Raw genomic sequence first — 15060 nt, 5'->3', positions numbered from 1 at the left:
CTTCCCTCACGGGAATCAATGGCACCACTCAGCTTGGTGTCATCTGCAAACTTGCTGAGGGTGCACTCAATCCCCCTATGTCGTTAATGAAGATACTGAACAGTATTGGTCCCAGTATGGACCCTTGAGGGACACCACTTGTTACTGGTTTCCACTTGAACATTGAGCCATTGACTATAACTCTTTGGATGCGGCCATCCAGAAGGTGAATCCCCAACCTGGCATTCACCTGCTGCGTGGCAGTATCTATGACATTCAATCATTCCCTGCACTGCTTTGTTGAGAACCCCGTTTCCATCAGAGACCCTCACAATCTCATCCATCACACCCCAAAGCCGCGATGGAGCCAGTTTCATGTGGGGAACCCATCGATGGTAATTACCAACCCCAAATCATCACTGTCGGGGATGGAGCAAGCCAGACATCCACTGGACATCCCCTACAGTGTCATCTCCATCAGGGACAACAGAGGTTCCACCACGTGCGTGATTCCAGGTGGCTCAGGGAAGGTGTCACCCACTGCTCGCGGACACAGAGATCATCCGACAACAGAGAACAGATGGGAACAAAGGGAGATTCCAGCACAGGAAGCAAAGACGAAATCTGCTCTTCTTTGTGCTCATCTGTACAGAAGTTCAGGTTGAAATCAAGAACTCTCTGCCTCATCAGTATATTCCCACTTTATAGCCATGATTCAGCGACTGCTTTTCCCCTGAACTTCCTAATCTTCATGTTTTGTGATGCACCTTCTACAAAGATATTGAAGTGCAAGAGAGAAAATCACAGACCGGTATTTATCTAGGCATTATTATCAACTAGCCCAGGCTATTAAGCAGTTCAAGTTTGCCCTGATAAGCAACATCTTTAATGTAAGCATCTGAATGCTGTTGAAGATACGACAGTTAAATTAAAGTAGCAATAAGAACCCTCATTATGCCATTACAGAGTACGGTAAATAAGATGCAACTGGAAACCCACAAAGATTTCTGCAGCGATACACGGGTAGGATTGGGCATGGAAGAAACCCAATTAGTTTTAAACCTCCTCTGCAGGCTATGAAGTGTTTTCAACGGAAAGCTCCCATCGCCAGTACCAAGATTTATCACTTACTATCAGCAGCACGCCATCGTTGCCCCGGGGAGATGCACAAGGACTCAACGTCCCCAGGAAGCCAACGGGATGCACCCGGACAGATCTCAGCCTGCTCAAATCCAGTCTGGCCACCATTCGTGATCTTACGAGCAGACTCATTACTAAGTTTATCCGTTATTTTTTTTAATAAAGATTTTACTTACTAATCAGTTTGTTGACTGAAGATTTCTGCTACACATTATAGGAAAAAAAACCAATTCAAGCAGGCAACTCCAGCACCCAGAAAACATCTGTCAACCAGAGCCAAAAATTAAAGATAAACGAAACGAAGTTGCTTTTGTAGATGATTTTCATACAGCTGCAGTGGACTATAAAAGAGCTATCAAAGGCAGTGTTCTCCATCAGCTATTTCTGAACGATGGGAAAAGGTAAGCCACAAATCCCCTATCCCAGAGAAGGGGCTGCCCCACTGCCCAGGAGTTATCTCCAGTGCCGCCCAGACATGACTGCAAGCACCGAAAATCAGCAGGGAAGTTGAGGTCCACTCAGCACACCATGAACCCGCAGCTAATACAGGTGGATACACGGCTACTGTCTACAGATATGCCTAAAACATCACTAAAAACTCCTGTCAAACAGACCCAACACAATTTGGGTCAAAACGAAGGTGAGGGAGCCATGCCCAGGTAGCTCTCCATGCTGCACCTGCTTCAGCACCAGGAAAAAGGATGCCGATGCATCCACCTGGCAAACTCCTCTCCTCTTTCCCCCCCGCACGCATGTTAACATCCTACCTGAGAAAGCCCGGAGCGGGCTCGTAACCTCTAAAACCAGCCCCACGCAAAGCTTCACGCACAGCAACCAGCGTTTCCATAGCTAGGACCAGGCATTTCTACCACCTGTCCTCCACCTGAGCCCAAACAGCTGCGTGTAAGACAGGAGATAAATTTAAATCTTAAATGGCTCTTTCCCTCGCACGAGCGAGGGAAGGGGGAGGAGAAGCTGCCAAGATGCTTTAATGCGACAGCTCCTCATCACACTCTCCCCCGCTGGAAGTGTATAAAATGGATCATCTCTTAAGAAGAAGCAATTTGCTGATGTCCAGACCCTAACGCCCAACCTTCATGAACGCAGGCAGTTAAACCTGTTTGAGGTTTGATCCTCCTTATAGGAGCAGGAGTGAGTTTTATCCCCGGTGCAGGATGTGTTTGGTGACAAGGAGGTACAGAGCGGGGCGCCGGGGCTCAGCCAGCCCATCCCCATGTGGGTCACCTTTAAAGACTTCACCGAGATGGAAGACAAAAGTGATATGTCTCTGAGCAGCAAAATCATGCAAGTCTTTCTCCTCCTCTTCTTCTCCACCCTTTGACCAGCTCACTCGTTTCACTGATTCACAGCTTTAATGAACATCCCCCCCAGTTGCCTCCTGGGCAGCCCCCTCATCACATTGAGAGGTCCATCAATCGCATTGCCGTTTCCCCATGGCCTCCGCTCAGGTCCGGCCAGATCCTGCACACCTACAAGATCCTGTCCTTCCCTATCCAATGTCGCAAGTGTGTCCTGCTGCCACCAGCTCTCTCTGAATCAAAGAGGAGAGGAAATTGGAAGCAGTTGTGACAGGATCATAAAAGGAATAAGATGGAGGTACGGCCAAGATATAGAAAACTTGGGATGGCTCAAAGCTTAGCCTTCCTCGTATCCCTCCCCATGCTAATACCGAGAGGAGAGGTTTTATATTAAGACTTCTTGCACTTCAAACAGCCCCCCTGGTAGCTGGGCATGGAGGAGCTTCTCAGCTTGATTGGGTCTAATTCAGCATAAAACATCATGGAGTTTGGAGATGAGCACTTCGAGCCAGGAAATCTGCTCCTGTTGCAGCTGGTTGTCTCCAGGCATCAGCTCTGGGGCGATTTGAAAGAAAAATCACCTGCATTTGAAACCTCTTAGTCCCAAACTAAAAGCGTGGGCCAAATGATCCGCACGTGAAGGAGCTGCTAAAGGTCTCACGCAGTATCTGAAGGGCCTCCAGGAGAGGATCAAACCTTCATAGACCCACTGATGAGATGCTGAAGACCCACAGGTACGAGGCTGTCACCCAGAAAACTGATCTGGAAGAAACTCAGCCCCAAAACACTGTCTCTCTCAATGCTAGCACGCCTGGAGGGAAAGGGAAGGGCTGTTTGCAAAGTTGGGGTGCTTCCCTTCACAATCCCCAACACATCCAAAACCTCTTCCAGATCCTCTCTGGCCATGGCCAGCACCAGTTTTTGGGGGACGAGATCAAGGAGCATCCTGGGCCTTCAGGATTTCCACAGCCAGAAGATGTTTAACAACTCTCGATGGACTTTTCATCCAGAGATTTGTCCACGTGCTTCTCCTCTAAGGGAGAGGTTGGAGCTCTGAAATGGCAGCAGTGAGCACAGAGCAGCTCCCGTCCCACCGCTAGCCCAACCACAGCAGCTGGGACCTCGGGGAGAAGGAGCACAACCGATCAGAACAGCAGGATGGAGAAGCAAGAAATCATTCTTAAAGGATTTACACGCAGCTTAATAATTCACTGTGATTCTTACACTTGCTAGACTCAAGAAGCTTCTGCCATGAAGCACCTCCAAGCTTTTTGCTGTCACAAAGTCTCTCGAAGCTGCAGGAAGAGGAGAGCCAGCTTCCTTTACCTCCACACCATATGTGACAGGCGCTGTGGTGGCCACCATGACCACCTGGGACAGAAGTCCAGGATGATCAGCAAGCTGGAACCCCTCTCCTAGGAAGAAAGGCTGAGAGAGCTGGGGTTGGAGAAGCCTGGAGAAGAGGAGGCTCCGGGAGGACCTTATTGTGGTCTTTCAATATAGAAAGGGGGCTTATAAGAAAGATGGAGAGAGACTTTTTACCAGGGCCTGTAGCGACAGGACAAGGGGCAACAGTTTTAAACTGAAAGAGTGTAGGTTTAGATTGGACATTAAGGATGAAATTTTTTATGATGACAGTGGTGAGACACTGGACCGTGTTGCCCAGAGAATTCGTGGATGCCCCATCATTGGAAGTGTGCCAGGTCAGGTTGGATGAGGCTTTGACCAAGCTGATCTAGTGGGAGATGTCCCTGCCCGTGGCCAGGGGGTTGGACTGGATGATCTTTAAAAGTCCCTTCCAACTCAAACCGTTCTATGATTCAATAAAAGATGGAGGTGGAGTGTAATTACAGAGCTGGGAATCAGCCAGCAACTACCTGGATGAACGTGCACAGGTAGGTTCCTCAATGACTGCGTGTTCTCGAGGAAAAGGCAAGCTGGCTGGGGGTCAACCTGGGACCAAAGGAGGGGGGAAAAAGACCCAGAAAGACCAATATGTGATGGCTGTTGGCTGTGAGAAAAGAAAAATGCTGTTTTAGCCAGCAGGCAACAAAAACCAGCTGAGAACATGCAATATGAACAGCGTTGGTCTGCACCTTTCTGTGATAACAGATTAAGGGGAACAAGGACCCCAGGCTGCCGCTCTCCACCACAAACTGAGCACTGGATAATTAAGAGAAAACCCCAAAGACATTTAACTGTTAGCTGCTGCTAACACAGCTCATGTGGCTTTTCCTAAAGAAATGCGTTAAATTTAATGTATCAGACACATGAAATAAGTTTATGGTGGGAACCTGTTAAAACTTCCACCACAAAAGGAGAAAATAACCAACCTAACGCATCATCAGACTAGAGAAACGCAAACGAGAACAAGGCGTCAGCTAAGAAAAAGTCCCCACATTTGAATTTTCTACAGAAAAACCAAGCAGCTGCCACTGTGAAAAACACCACGCTCCACCTGGGGGTGGAAAATGATTTTTCCCAAGGAAGCGGCACTTCCTCGGGCAGCACGTGCTAACCGGACCTGCCCCTGCTAGCACGCGCTTTGCCAATATTTTACGTGGATAAGGTGCAAATCAGAGCTCCGGTGAAAGGCTGTTGGCCGAGAAACTCAGCAGGACCGAAAAGATGGATTTTAGGAGACCGACGGGCAGTCCCAGCGCAGGTCAACCACGAGCATCCCTGCTGTGATGGCAGGTCCCCTGGTCAAGCTCCACCGTCGGGGACAGGGCTGGTCGTGCCGGTTGGGGTCCCTGGGAGGGATGGGTTGCCGGCAAACACAGAGCCCTTGCTTATCCGTGATTTATTCCAGTACATCTCCCCGTGCCTTTTCACGGTAGCCTCGTTGTTTAATCTCACTGTGTCTTACTGCTTAACAGTTCCCACGGGGGAACAATTTACCCACAGGCTTCAAGGCAGCTGATGGAAACAATATGAAGATAGGTATTTAATGCGGCACGCTCGCTAATGTACACCATGGGGGAAAAGCTTATTTAATACAAAACAATTTTACAGATGCAGCAGTTAAAGGGGACCGGGCTGACTCGCTTGCCTTTGCCCTGACATGCTGCAAGAGCTGGAGGACCCCAGCACCAAAACCTACCCTAGCCACGATTCTTACAAATACAGTTTATTCCCCAATAAGTCATGTTTTGTGCCTGTAAAGCAAATCTCAAGGCACCTGCTCCTTGGGGTCGTCTATGGATGTAATGCAAGCGCTTGCCGTAATTCCCAGGTCCAAGCTCTCAGCCACGCAGAGATCTCAGCCCGCAGTTAGCCATCAAATATTACAACAGCAGCTCAACATGCAATGCACGTTATCACCCTACGAGCTCCTTCAGGCCAAGTATTATTTTGTATTGTTTCATCTTATTTCATATTATTTGGGTATTATTTCAGGAGCCAAGCGTGGGCGCAGCAAGCAGAGCGGCTTGGCAGAGAGATCGCCTCTCGGACAAGCTGAGCATCTCTCCTCCAGGCTCGCTGGCCACGCAGCCCGCTCATGACTACATCTCCTCCTGCTTCTCCCTAGCGCCGGGGGACATGCCACCATGGCTTTGCTCACTGGTGCTACCTCATCCCTTGCACCCACCAGCCTCACTCTACCCTCTCCTAGTGAACCCATGCCCCAAGTTGAGATGTAGGCACGAGGACCCATACGGGAGGAGGAATGGGGAACCAGAGAGGAGCTTTTACTGTAGAGCAGCTCATTAAAACGTCTTTGGAAAACCCTGGGGAGCACCTGCAAGAGGCCCCATTTCTCCCTCTCTTCCCACTTCCCCCTTTGGGCTTCCTCCAGTGCAGGTGACCAGCCCAGAGGGACCAGCCTCACCCAGCATGACCGTTTCACGGTGCCGGAGAAGGTCAGGGAGCTCCAGGCAAGGTGGCAGGGAGATTTCCATGGTGGTCATCACTTCATGGCTTTAGCTAAGACATGTATGACATTGTGTTTAGAGATGCTTCAGGCAGCAGAGCTATTTGGAGCCGTATTTCACCGACTGCTTCACCAAGCTGAACTTGCAGGTCCCTCCACTCCCTTTAGGAAGCTGTAGGTCCACATGCGCATACGCAGGGTGGAGAAACTTCCCAACCCACGATCGAGGAACTGGTGAGGAAGCTGGAAATGGAGGTTCTGGCTCTGCTACCAGCTCCCTCCTGGAAACAATTAATATTGGGGGTAATATTCCCTTAACGAAGGACGTGGTCACGCTCTCGTACAGGAGCTGTCCCCTCTCCCCAAGGCTGGAGGGACCTTTACCCTCTACAGTCTATATTCCTGAAAAAGGGACTTGGGAATGCAAAATTAAAGCTTTCTCACTTAATTCTAAGTTCCTGATGAAGCCAGAGCGGGCCGGTCCCAGCATCATTTGTACAAAGAGCTCATGCAGTTGGAGTTACAGCCCATGGGATGGGTCAAAGGCCGATCAAATTGGCCTGAGCATCCCGCAAGACATTCTAGAAAGTACTTAAGAGGTGACACTGCCAACAACACGTCATAAATTATGGATAATAATGGACACTTTTCATGAAGGTCTGATAAAAATCAGAAATCGTGCTTCTTTGGGGGAGCACAAAGAGGAAAACACGACTGGAAGAAGAGCCCAGTGTGCCAAAGCCCAGCACAAAAGAACCTAAATTCCTAATTACCAGCCGTCCTCGTTTGAGTTTATCCACCGAGCATGCTATGCGGGTGTCACACACCTTTGCTGGCCGCGTCCTTTGCGGTTCAAACCGCAGGCAGACTGCTCTCGCCGTTCCTCGGACAGGGAAAGGCAGAAAGAGAGAAGATTTACTCCCATCCTAAATTATTCAAAAGAAAAGGGACTGCGCATCTTTAACAAGCCATCGTTTTATGAAGCAAGGTTAACATTTTTACTTGATTCAGTAGAATATTATAAACTCTCCGGGGTCCATTTGAGGACTTTCTACTTTGAGCAAAGGCACGGACTCAGCACTTTTTATATTATTTAGAGAATAAAATTAACCCTTAATGGCCCAAGCTGGTATTTCTCCTCCCCAGTTAAATATGGCCCGCTCAGCAATTTCTCCCCATATATAATTACAGGCTGCTATCCATCATCTGTAGGAGAATGCTTTTCTGACACTCTAAAAGTGACACGGTAAGCACTTTTACTAATAGAATAAATATTCTAAATATCTCTTTTATATTTTCATTTAAATTGGAATATTTTAAAAATAATTGTAGGGACCTTGCCTGCGTGGCTAGCGCTGTGCTGGAGGGAGGTGGCAGGATGCCTGTGTTTTCCTTCAGAGGAAATGTTTACCCTGCACGCAGTCCCCTCCACGCGCTGCCACAAAAAGTAATTAGGCACAGATTAATTTATTACCGTTTCCCTTCACTCCTGCTGATGTCCTGCTTTCCTTAAAGCTCTCACTTTTGGCTTTTTTCCCCTTCCTTTTGCCTGGTTTTTGCTCTGTAGCAGTTTCTCCTCAGGAAAGGATGGGTTTGCTTGCAGAAGGCACCGTCGGCCGTTGTGTTTGGGTTCTGGGACAGGCTGGTGGCTTTGCACGATGATGCCACGGTGATGGGCGCTGAGCACCCATGGTTTCACTTGCTGGGCTGCACCTCTGCCAACGAGAGCTACAGGGATGGAGAAAAGGAAGAGAAGAGCCCTTTGGGGCTCCAGCCCAGAGCAGCACGTGGATCCAAGCATCCGACTGCTCATCCCAGCAACTTCCCCGGTGAAAAGCAGCCAGAATCACGAGGGAGTTAGAAATCTCCAGGAGCAGCAAGCCTAACCAAAACTGTGCGTAGGCAGACACTTCTTCACGCATTATCTATTAAATGCAATAAAATAATATCGTTCCATAGGCCCGCTGGGGCATATTTGGGATGGTGCCCTGCACCTAATGAAACAAAATGATTGTTTCATTAGCAGCTCATTTTTTCAGCTGAAGAACCGATTTAAAGCAGTGCTTGCAAAGCTCCTGTCGTGTTTTCAGCGCGGTACCTGGAGTCTCCAGCTCAAGGAGGAGGCTTTCACTGTCTCCTCCTGTTCGCTTGCTGTCGGCTCGTGGAAGTGGCTGAACCAAGTCAGGACACTGATGTGATGTCTTCTTCCATATTTTTTCTTCCATAATTTCTTCTTTTCTTCAAACGCGTCCTAGAGGAGACTGGCAAACTCCCCAGAGAGAAGCAGACCGAGAGAAGAGGATAGCTCCCATCCTCCAGTTGGGTTCATGGAGATGGGCCAGCGTTGCATAGCAAATCATAGAATCATAGGATGGTTCGGGTTGGAAGGGACCTTTGAAGGTCATCTAGTCCAACCCCCCTGCAAGGAGCAGGGACACCTTCCACTAGACCAGGTTGCTCAGAGCCCCATCCAACCTGACTTTGAATGTTTCCAGGGCTGGGGCATCTCCCACCTCTCTGGGCAACTGGTCCAGTGTTTCATCACCCTAAGTGTAATGAATTTCTTCCTTAGATCTAGTCTGAATCTATATGCTTTGAGTTTAAAACCATTCCCCCTTGTCCTATCGCTACAGGCCCTACTGAAAAGTCTGTCCCCATCTTTCTTGTAAGCCCCCTTTAAGTATTGAAAGGCCGCAGGAAGGTCTCCCCGAGCCTTCTCTTCTCCAGGCTGAACAACCCCAACTCTCTCAGCCTTTCCTCATAGCAGAGGGGTTCCAGCCCTTGGACCATTTCCGTGGCCTCCTCTGGCCCCGCTCCAACAGGTCCATGTCTGTCTTCTGCTGGGGACCCCAGAGCTGGACGCAGTGCTCCAGGGGGGTCTCACCAGAGCGGAGCGGAGGGGCAGAATTACTTCCCTTGACCCGTGTCGTGGTTTAACCCCAGCCAGCAACTAAGCACCACGCAGCCGCTTCCCCCTCCCAGTGGGATGGGGAGGAGGAAAAAAAAAAGGTAAAACTCATGGGCTGAGACAAGAACAGCTCAATAACTAAAGTAAAATAAAATATACTACTAACTAAGAAGAAGAAGAATATAATAATAATAATTGTAATGAAAAGGAATATAACAAAAAAAAAAGAGAAATAACACCCAAGAAAAGACAAGTGATGCACAATGCTGACCACCCGCTGACCGATGCCTGAGCAGCGATCCGCCCCTCCTGGCCAACTCCCCCCTGTTTCTATACTGGGCATGACGTTCCATGGTATGGAATATCCCTTAGGCTAGTTCAGGTCAGCTGCCCCGGCCATGCTCCCTCCCAGCTTCTTGCACACCTGCTTGCTGGCGAGCATGGGAAACTGAAAAGTCCTTGGCTTAAGATAAGCGCTACTTAGTGACAACTAAAACATCAGCGTGTTATCAACAGTATTCTCACACTAAATCCAAAACACAGCACTGTACCAGCTACTAAGAAGAAAATTAACTCTATCCCAGCTGAAACCAGGACAATCTGCTGGCCACAATGGTCAAAGGATGAGCAGAAATCCCACCGCATAACCCACCCCAAAAGAAAAAAGCCTGGCAACTCTCAACTACAGCAGAAGAGCATCATCTCCATCCATGAATCTGAGTCCATCTTTGCTTTATTCAAACCTGCTGGCAAATTGACTGGCTGCCCCTTCTGAACTACGACTGCTTGGGGACTCTGATGTGACAGCATCGCTGCTCTCGCAAGTTTGAGATGGCAGCTGGAGAAACCAAGCGAAGGTGGTCCGTATTTTGTTCACGGGACCCAAAAGAAAACCACGTGCTCTACTAATGAAAGAGTGGTTCACACTAAGAGGCAAAAATATTATTAAATTAATTGAAAACAGCAAAGAGGAGTCAGATAGGATGGTTGCTTTGATTCCCAGGGGAACACCAGCATGGCCAACCCTCTCCCTTAACCACGAAGCAAGGAAAGGTGAGATCCTGCAGCGTGGCTCCACGCCACTGAGGAACTGAGCTTGCTGCTGCCCGCTTCTCCCGTCACTTACAAAGAAGCGGGGAGCCACAAGATGTCGGATAAACCCCCAAACTTCATTTTTTTTTGCGTGTAACAGCCCTAAAATTCCTTTGGAAACCAGCTAAGTGGCAGCCAGCTCCAGGCCCTGCTCCAGGAAAGCTGCTCTCTCTCAAGCTCTGTGTGTTACGTAGGGTGCTGTAAGCTCACGGACGAGGTTGCAAGTCTACCCAGGGTTCACATAAAGTCCATGCAGGACCTCACTTCATTGATCTAAACCAGAGGGCCCCCAGGATCCGGAGGCGGGCTCCACGAAGCCCCCAGGTACATATCTAGGCACAGCTTGAGGCTCGGTTGCTGTAGGCTAGGTGAGGAAGGGTAGTCTTCCTGCTAAGACTGAGCCACAAGATCTAAGACTCAAGTTTTAACCCATCATGGAGCCAGTGTGCAAAATAAGCATTAATGTCTGTAGTTTTTCTATGCAAAACAGCCTTTTCCTTCATTTCTCATCTATTTAACTGGGCAGTTTTCAGGGCAGGTGCTATCGGCTCGGGCACTGGACTCCAGTAACACAGACACCCCCGGGACCAGCACATTTGTGAGCTGCAGCCTTTAATTTGTTTCCTTTTTTTCCCTGCCTGTAAGGCAACCAAGCCACTTTGCCCATCACTCTTTGGAAAGGCACAGGACTGCTGTTCATCACATCCAGGTGTTCAGCAGGTTCCAGCTCTACGGCTCCCTTCGGTGCTGTAGCTCGCGCGAAAAACAGCTTGTGGCTTCGGCAAAGGCGCATCCGTCCCGAGACCCCGAGAGCTGGTCCGCTCTTTACCTTTTCTCCCATGGGGCAATAGCCTTTGAGGAAATCCTGGCACACTTCTGCCTTCCTGGACACGTAGACGTGGCTGTAGGGGCAGTTGCTGTTGCTGCAGATCCCCTTCAAGAAGTAGGAGCACACTGGCATCTGCAAGGGCAGAGGATGAGAAACCCGTTAGCGCTCCCCCCGACTCGTAATTAGGAACCATTCCAACACCCAGAACTGAAATAAAACCATGACATGTGTGAAATAAATATATGCCTTTTGCCAGCCACTGATCCCAGAGGTATTTTTAGCTCTTCTATTGGTCTCCTGCAACGCAGCTCCCTGACATTACGTGGTCCCAGTGTATATATGCACAGGGGGCGAACACGCTTGCCTTAGCATCCTTCAGGATGCTGGAGAGAGGGTGGAAAGCATGAAACTGCCACCAGAAAGAAAACTGCCTCTGTACAGCACGAGGAAGGGATGGGGGAATCGTAATAAACCTCTGCTATCACGAGAGCTTTGCTGGCATGACGCACGTGGCAGGTTCATCTTCTGCCGACACTCTCCCAACTAACCTTGAAGAGGAGAGAAGGGGTGACTGCTCCCCGGGTTCCTCGCTCGCAAAAGGCACTAAGCCGAGCGCACCGCTGCGTGGCCGAGGACCGAGAACACACTTCCCAAGGGGTGATGCAGCGGCTGTGATGGGAACAGCGGCGCAAGGCTCGCACCCAGCCTGGCTGCACTCTCCCATGGAGGGTTCTGGCCATCGCAAAGGCCAAAAGAGCATCCTGGGGGTGTCCCCCCTATTTGGCTCTTCCGTGGGTACGGAGCCGGCTGGAGGGTGCAGAGCACGTGGTTAGATAAAGGCTCCAAAAGGTGGGTCCTGGCAAGGGGGAAAACAAGCGCACGCACCTCCGCAAGCATTTTCGGGGGGGGGGCTGCATCACACGAAGGCATCAGCCTGGCACCCCCCGAGGGCTGCGAGCGATGTGATGCTGCCTGTCCCTGTGCGCTGGAGGAGGGATGCTCCAGGAGGGATGCTCCAGGAGGGAGGGAAAGGAGGAGGAGAGCCCGGGCTCCTGCCGTGAGCGGCCAAGGAGAGTGGTCAGATACACGGAGCAGAGCCCCGTTCCCGCGCTCACCGCTCCCGAGCTTTAGCAGTGCGACAGCCGACGGGGAAAAGCAAACGACCAAGGATCCTCATCGTCCTCAAACCACAAACTTCACCTTCTGCCAGCTGTTATAATTAAAAACAAATTACCAGCCTGCTGCGATATTTCAGCATCCTTAACTCACCGGCTACCGCAGGCAACTTCCCGACCCGACTAGGCAGCTGCCGACGGGAACGTGCGCTTCCCGAAGCCGCTGCGACGATCCGGCTCCTCCTGCTCAATCCCTTGCTGCTCGCCTACACGCCGAATTTCCTTACTGCTCGGCGCAGTATCGATCCCTCCGTTCACGGTAGCATCTCAGTCCCGCCAGTTCGAGCATCCCCAAACTAATATTTACAATTCTGCAATAACCACAGCCGAGGCTATCCGGAAAAATCCCTTTCCCTGAAGGGCACATTAGGGTTTTAACTAAATTGGCTCACTTGAGGGAAAGAGAGAAATAGAAGGAGGGGGAAGCAGAGAGGAAAGAAAACAAAGGGTGCTTTAAAAGAGAAGAGTTTATTTTTAATTGTCTTTTAACTGCAGACATTAACATAAAGGACAGGGCTCTGGGGCTATCTTTTTTGGTGGTGGTGGTGTGACCGTAAATGATTCCCTTAATGTAGTTTTTGATATAGAGCCCAAATTAGCTCTAATAAAAAGGGATAATAAAGGCAGCTCTTCTACAAAAATAAACTCCTCCTAGCTGTCAAGCCTGAGCCATTATCAAGAGGAAGCAGCACTCTCATTTCAATTAACCTTGTTTGCACCCCACTACGTCCACACAAATAACAATAACATTAATTCAAGGCACTGGTGCGGTGCGTCCGTATTAGACAGCTTTGACTATGTACATGCTTTGGAGCCAGCAGCTAATGAACCCGAAACTCAACGTGAATTTCCAAATTGCTCACAACAGAGTTTTGAAGCTCTATTAGGGAGAAAAATGCTGATTCTTTTCGAGTTCCTCAAGGGGAAAAGCTGTTGTAGCAGCAGCGGGCGGTTGCCCGAGTCCTAGCCTCTCGCTAACCTTCACTCACAAACCCATTCGTTCAGATTTACCAGTTTCTCTGAATCACCGGGATGCGCCGGTGGCTCTGCCCCGTCGCAGAGAAATTCCCTGCGCATCGCTTCGACGGATGCTCCTCGGCCGAGGGCTCTGCCCTGCATCCCCTGTGGAGCAAAATTCCCCAACTGCCAGCTTTCCCTCTCCTCCAGGCTCCTTTTTCCATTGCCAGAGGGATGGTTTGGTTTTTGAAAGCATCTGCAAAGCATCATGCCCGTCTGGAATGGCCCCCCACCTCGGAGACCATCCTCTGCTTGGAGCAAGGGGTTTTGCTGCTTAGGATGGGGAAAAGCTCCCCGTTGCTGCGACAGCTGAATCCACGCAGCTTTCCCATAGAAAACAGAGGGATTGTCCCCATTTTTCAGTGGGGAAACTGAGGCACGGGATAGCCCTAAGGTTGAGCAAGAGTTTTGTCCTCAAACCAATAGCTAAGCCCTGCAAGCCTTTGGTCCTTCACCTCCTGGACCAGGTATGGGACCCCATCCCCAGTGACTTCCCACTGAGGTGAGATACATGATGACAATAACTTGAAGCTTCTCTGATGAGGAGGTTGTGGGGTGTCCTCCCCATAACTACAAAGTGAAATCAAGAGTCAACTAACGGAGCATCAGCAAAACCGAGAACCCCCAAACCACAATTGACACCACGTCATCATTAACCACAAGAAAAAAACCATTCATCGCATTAAAACCCCAACTCAAATAGCCAAAAACAAGCCACCCCCGCAATCCCTCATCCGAGGAGCAGGTGGGATCTGCTCCAAAAAAACCACGAGCGGGGGCAAACCGCTGCCTTCCTCTGCTGAGCAACTTCACCTGCCTTTCTCCGCCGCTGATAAATGATGCTAACGCCACCTTTGCTAGTAATCACCCGGGTTAACAGGGAGCTACGGGAGTTGAAAAGCAAAGTCGCCTCTCGCTTTGGGTAGCAGCATCCCCGCAGCTATAAATCACCCTGAAACAGGCCTGAACTCCGCAGAGGAGGTTGTTTCTCTTCCAGCCCGCGCTGACAACGAGGTGGCGAGCGGAGACCTCGGCGCGCCTAATCCTGCGAAAAATAATCCTCCTTCCCCACGGAGCGCGATGTGCATGGCCAGAAACACGTGCTCTGAAAGCTTTTGCTTCTAAGGCATGTAAGAGAGCCGGCACCTGCCTGCTTCGTTTGTAGGCTTCTTAATTTAACGACTCATCTTGGGTTTAGATGATGCTTCCGTTGCGGCGAACTGCTAAGGAAAAAGGTGAGATGGGCAGAGGCCACCTGCGCCCTGTGGGACTCCTTCCCAGGGATTCTGTCCCCAAAATGCCATCGGCAAACCAGCTCTTCTGCAAGAGTCTTCAGCATGGCCGCTCCTTTTTAATTCAGTTTTATTACCACGATGATATTATCGTTATTCTTCCCTGATTCCTAACTGGCGAGGTGCTGCTAAGGGGGAAAGGTTGAGTTTTCCACGCTGCGCCGCAGCCATCATTCTCCATCTATCCACCCAAAATGGAGCCCAGAAGCCAAAAGCTTGAGGTCCTCCTTGAGGCACCAAGACACACTGGTGTTTCCAGAGGGGAAACTGAGGCCACATCTCCACCAGCAAATTAAACATGCCGAGGAATATTCCCGGGTACCGAGACCAGCTGGCACAAACCCATTCGCATCCCAGCCGTCGCATCCTTTGGTGGACTCGGCTGCGGCCAAATCACCGACTGCAACGGTTCCTTGGCCGTCTCCAACTCCCAAG

General features: G+C 50.0%; 1 protein-coding gene across 1 annotated transcript in view; it reads right to left on the bottom strand.

Moving 5' to 3' along the window:
• The window catches only part of ZC3H3 (zinc finger CCCH-type containing 3), a 184989-nt gene that overhangs the window by 25479 nt on the left and 144450 nt on the right, over positions 1 to 15060 (bottom strand). The window contains exon 9 of the mRNA XM_050892505.1: positions 11142 to 11273. Coding sequence (XP_050748462.1) covers positions 11142 to 11273 — 132 coding nt within the window. The remainder of the gene's footprint in view (positions 1 to 11141; positions 11274 to 15060) is intronic.

Source organism: Gymnogyps californianus, chromosome 2, assembly GCF_018139145.2.
Source record: "Gymnogyps californianus isolate 813 chromosome 2, ASM1813914v2, whole genome shotgun sequence".
In the NCBI taxonomy this organism is placed as follows: Eukaryota; Metazoa; Chordata; class Aves; order Accipitriformes; family Cathartidae; genus Gymnogyps; species Gymnogyps californianus.
The sequence above is the reverse complement of the archived record's forward strand: the minus strand, read 5'-3'. Positions and strand labels throughout refer to the sequence as shown.